General features: G+C 40.4%; 1 protein-coding gene across 1 annotated transcript in view; it reads right to left on the bottom strand.

Annotated features, from left to right (window-relative positions):
* Positions 1–3,197, bottom strand: part of ccn5 (cellular communication network factor 5) — a 6,958-nt gene extending 3,761 nt beyond the window's left edge. The window contains exons 1-3 of the mRNA XM_005741010.1: positions 3,044–3,197; positions 1,961–2,177; positions 1,274–1,522 (exon numbers count right to left, since the gene is read on the bottom strand). Coding sequence (XP_005741067.1) covers positions 1,274–1,522; positions 1,961–2,177; positions 3,044–3,106 — 529 coding nt within the window. The 5' untranslated portion in view covers positions 3,107–3,197. The remainder of the gene's footprint in view (positions 1–1,273; positions 1,523–1,960; positions 2,178–3,043) is intronic.
* Positions 3,198–4,349: the final 1,152 nt, after the last annotated feature.

Raw genomic sequence — 4,349 nt, forward strand, 5'->3', positions numbered from 1 at the left:
CTACACAAATACTGGAAATGCATCAAACCTTTAGATCAAATTCTAAATGCACCAAAACTAAAACAACAACAATCTGAGACTGCATCATTTCGTCAATGCTGACGATTCCCTGCCTACCATACAGGAATTTAGTCCTGAAACCAGGATATCTAGATGCAAATGAGTTTGGCATATTTTAGGGAAAATGAAAACCATCTCTCTAAGTTTTTATTTAAATTTGTGCCAAATCTTGCCAACTGCAATAACCCTTCCAACTCTAAAAGTTACTTTTAAGTTGGGCAAATCCCCACGTTTGCCAAAACGTTCATGGAGATCTTTTCATAACTTCTGAATAATCACACTACCAAACAAACAACTACCAGTGCAGAACTGTTCACAATCTAAGCAGCTGACTCCTCTCATTACCTCAGCACTTACATATTTATGGTGATCAGCCTGCTTATATAGCTTCCTCTTAATCCAGCTTCCCAACAGAGTTTGAAAACCTTTATTTTAAAGTAAAATAAAATGGATCCTGTTTGGACTTTTTCACCTCTCTGGTTCTTTTTTTGCTCACATCAAATTTTAAAGCTACATTTAGTGCATTTTTGTGCAAATAAAAGCCACAAAACTAACACGTAGAAGTCATAATAACCGGCTAACTTTCAACGATGACACAGTAGGTTTTGTATCGAAGCACAAAATGTTCCTTTGCTGTTCTCATAACTTAGTTTGAGTCAGACAGTGTTTGGAATTCCAGATGTTTTCAGACTGGCTTCATTTCCCCAACACCCATCTCATGTGCTCACACACTCCCCCTTTAATGAAGTAATGAGGTCTTGACATGGCTTCATATATTTAATTGTCACACAGCTTTGGTTGTTGTTATGAAACTGAGAAGCATGGTGACTGAGGGGGAAAAAGGATGTTTTCACCCACAAAAATGTGGTTTATATTTGGATTTGGGGAGTTTTCCTTTGGCTTGACACACCCCGTTTAATGCACAAATACTCCAGTAAAAACTTCCAGACATGACCGCCGGTAACAGAGCTCATAAAAAGGAACGAAGGATTATATTACATATGGATTGATCATCAGTGAGGAGCAACTAAGACTCATACGCTACATGAACATACGTTTGGCACTAGAATCCAGACACTGGAAAATATGTTGTAGACATCCAGCTCCGATGTCAGGAAAATTTAAAGGAATCATTAAACATGTCAGGCTAGCTCTTTTCCCCACCTGTAAAACATCAAAATACATCTGTATCAGAGAGTCATGCATCCATTACCTGTAATTGCATCCTGAATGACCGTGTTTTCAAGGTTTTCACACACCCATTCCTTGCAGCATTTCCCAGGTAGTCGGATGTATTGTGGGTTGGGACAGTCTGGAGTGGGAAGACGAGCATTCAGTGGACAAGCTGGCACGCAGGTCACCCCGCCCCCCCTGCAGCGGCAGTAAGTGTCACAGGAGGGCTGGAACGACTGCCCCTCCTGGTAAAAGATCCCACTGACCTCACAGCCCAGATCCTTCTGACCTGTTAGAAACACAGACGTTGTCTTTGCTTATCCATTGATGTGGAAACTTAATCAGGAAATGGACAGATTAAGTTAGGTGGAAGAAGCAGAAGAAAACAAGAGAGAGGTGAGGACACAGGAGCTGCTGTCCCTGCAAGTGCTTGCATCACTTTATGGAAAAGCAAGTCTCTTCAGTGAGACACTGTTAAGTTGTTTTTCATTTGGAGTGTTGTCTCTGCAATTTATCATGCTCATGGGTAATTATTACAGGAAATGTGTCAAGAGCAGTCCTGAATCCACTCAGCTAAGCAGACTCTAACATTAAGTGTCAGTCTGTGTGTCCCAGTCATGCAAACTGGCTGAGGCTCTATCTACTCCCTCCCTATGTGTCCTCCACCCTTATAGCCTACCCACACAGACATGGGCCTGGTTGTTTGCTTGTTAGAAGTGACACTCACTGACACACTCCCCAGGTAACCCAGGGAAGCTGGCGCTGTAGTCGCACTGAAGCCCTCGCAGGTTGTCACAGGGAACCATCTCAGTACAGGACTCGCCTAGTTGCCGGGCACACACCTGGCAACACCGGCAGCCATCCAGCACCAGGGGTACTCCTGTGGGGCACTGAGGGACAGGATTGGGGCAAACGCATGGCCTGTCACACAACTGGCACAGCACCTGGAGGAGCAAGAAAAATAAGTTAGAAGGTATGACAATACGACAAAACCTGAAAAGATGAGAGAAAATCATCATAAATCAGTCTTCTGATGTTATGATCATTCCAGTACCAAAATTATTACTCTCATTCCTTAAGAAAAGAAGCAAAGAAAATATTATAAGCATTCTCAGAAGCTGAATCGGTATCCAAAGCAATAAAGCACTGCTTCCAATTACATGTGTCTGAAGGAGCCAAAACACAGGCGAGGTCTGGCCAAGTCCACTTTCACTTTACAAGAGAAGCCTTCAAGGTTTTACAACAAAGTTACTGTAAAGAAATGCAGTCAACAACTTTTCAAATACATAACTGCAAAAAAACACAGGTGGGACTTCTTATTCATATTTTACATCATATTCAAGGGAAAAAATGTAGTCCCCCCTTTTATGTTGTAAGAGTTTTCTGTCTGTATTTGTGATGTTACCATAACACTGAATGTCTACTGGTTTCTAACAGTCGGCTACACAAAACGAGGAGGTTGATGACAAGTAAAGTGTGATTTCACTTCAATTTCTGGCATTTGATCAACCAAAAAAAGACATTAACAACTAGGTAAAAATAAAAATATTAACAACAGTCTTGCTTGTCTAATACATCACCTTTTCTTGATGGATGACTTTAATCATCTCATCTTTATTTCAAATCATTGTAATAAAATCAAGGCAAATGTCGTCTTTCTTTCAGAAAACATTAACAAATACTTGAAAAAGGAAATGTGTTGATCAATGAAGGAAGAAAACAAACAATTCAGCATTACATACCTACAATACTCTCTGATAAAAGTCTCATTCAGAATCGATTACTGTAAATAAGCTGGAGGAGGCCTCACCTGTGTAGTCACACACAGCAGTACAGCCAAAGCAATCACACAGTCACACAGTTGTCGGTCCATGGGGGCTTGTGTTGCTGATGGAGCTCGGTCTGTCTCAGTGAACTGTGTGACGGTGTGGTGTGACCAGTGCAGCTGTTTGCTAACTGCTCCTTCTTGCGCCGCCTGACATTTATAAAGTCTGGACGCTGATGTCACGGGCTGACTACTGTGTAAACAGCAACTGGACTAGTATCAGATGTTTTACATTCCTCCTCCCTGCTGCCCATTTCCACTTCCATACACACACTCTTTTTCCTCTCCTCCCTCTCTTTCCAGTCTTGCGGGGTTCTAAGTTTGCACAGCTTCACATAAGCTAAGGAGAGAAAAATACATTAGCAAGGTTGTCAACAAGTCAAACAACTTCCAGGGCTTTTGTGGTAACAATTCTGATTTAAGTGGAGAAGAATTTATGTAGCTTATGTTTACATAATCTGCTGGTCAGTCAGATATAGTTCATCTTTTCACAGAATGAATATAGAGCAGATATTTTCACGGTTTTTCATTCCCAGATCCCTCAAATGCTTGTGAAGCCCAAATATGTTGAGTAGTCAGACTTAAAAGAGACTTAATCCTTCTCTTAGCTGTGGTTTCCATGGTGTAAAGGTGGCATGTCTGAGGTTTGCATGAATTTGAATCATTGTGATCTCTTGTGAGAGAAAATGAATGGGAACCTGAAGGCAAAAAGCAGAAAGAAAAGTGGCAGATGAGACAAATTCAGTTTAGCTTGAATACGAAGTACATGAAGTACTAACCAGGAATTTGAAACGTGAGGCTTATTTGAAATCACTATGATGGTGTTGTTCTTAAACATCATAATTAACGTCAGGACAGGACAATCACTGCAAGCATGTTAATGTGATGTAATACCTTTGTGACCTGTGGAAAAACACAGCAGCTGCAAACTTTTTGGCAGAAACACTTTAAATCCAAAAACCTTTCTGATGTCTATTGAGGTGATATAAAGAGCAACAAAAAGTTAGTGTAAGAGTCAGAATGTGGTGGATAAACAATTCCATTTCATTTGGGAAACTGGACAAAAAGGTCAGCGGTGATTTTTGTTGACTTCCTCTTTTTCAATATTATTTTCATTTTCAGTTGCAGTTTCGTTATGTTCAAGCAAACAAAGCCCAGAAGTTTGAACTAAAATAAACATTTTAACAAATCCCAAATGTGTTGGAAAGTCAACTTCACGCTCACTCACACCCAACACAGTTTCAAAAAGTTTTAAGACTAGTTTTAGATGAAGTATTTTTCATCATTTACA

This window comes from Pundamilia nyererei, unplaced genomic scaffold, assembly GCF_000239375.1.
Source record: "Pundamilia nyererei isolate P.nyererei 1_Seehausen unplaced genomic scaffold, PunNye1.0 scaffold00106, whole genome shotgun sequence".
Classification (NCBI taxonomy): Eukaryota; Metazoa; Chordata; class Actinopteri; order Cichliformes; family Cichlidae; genus Pundamilia; species Pundamilia nyererei.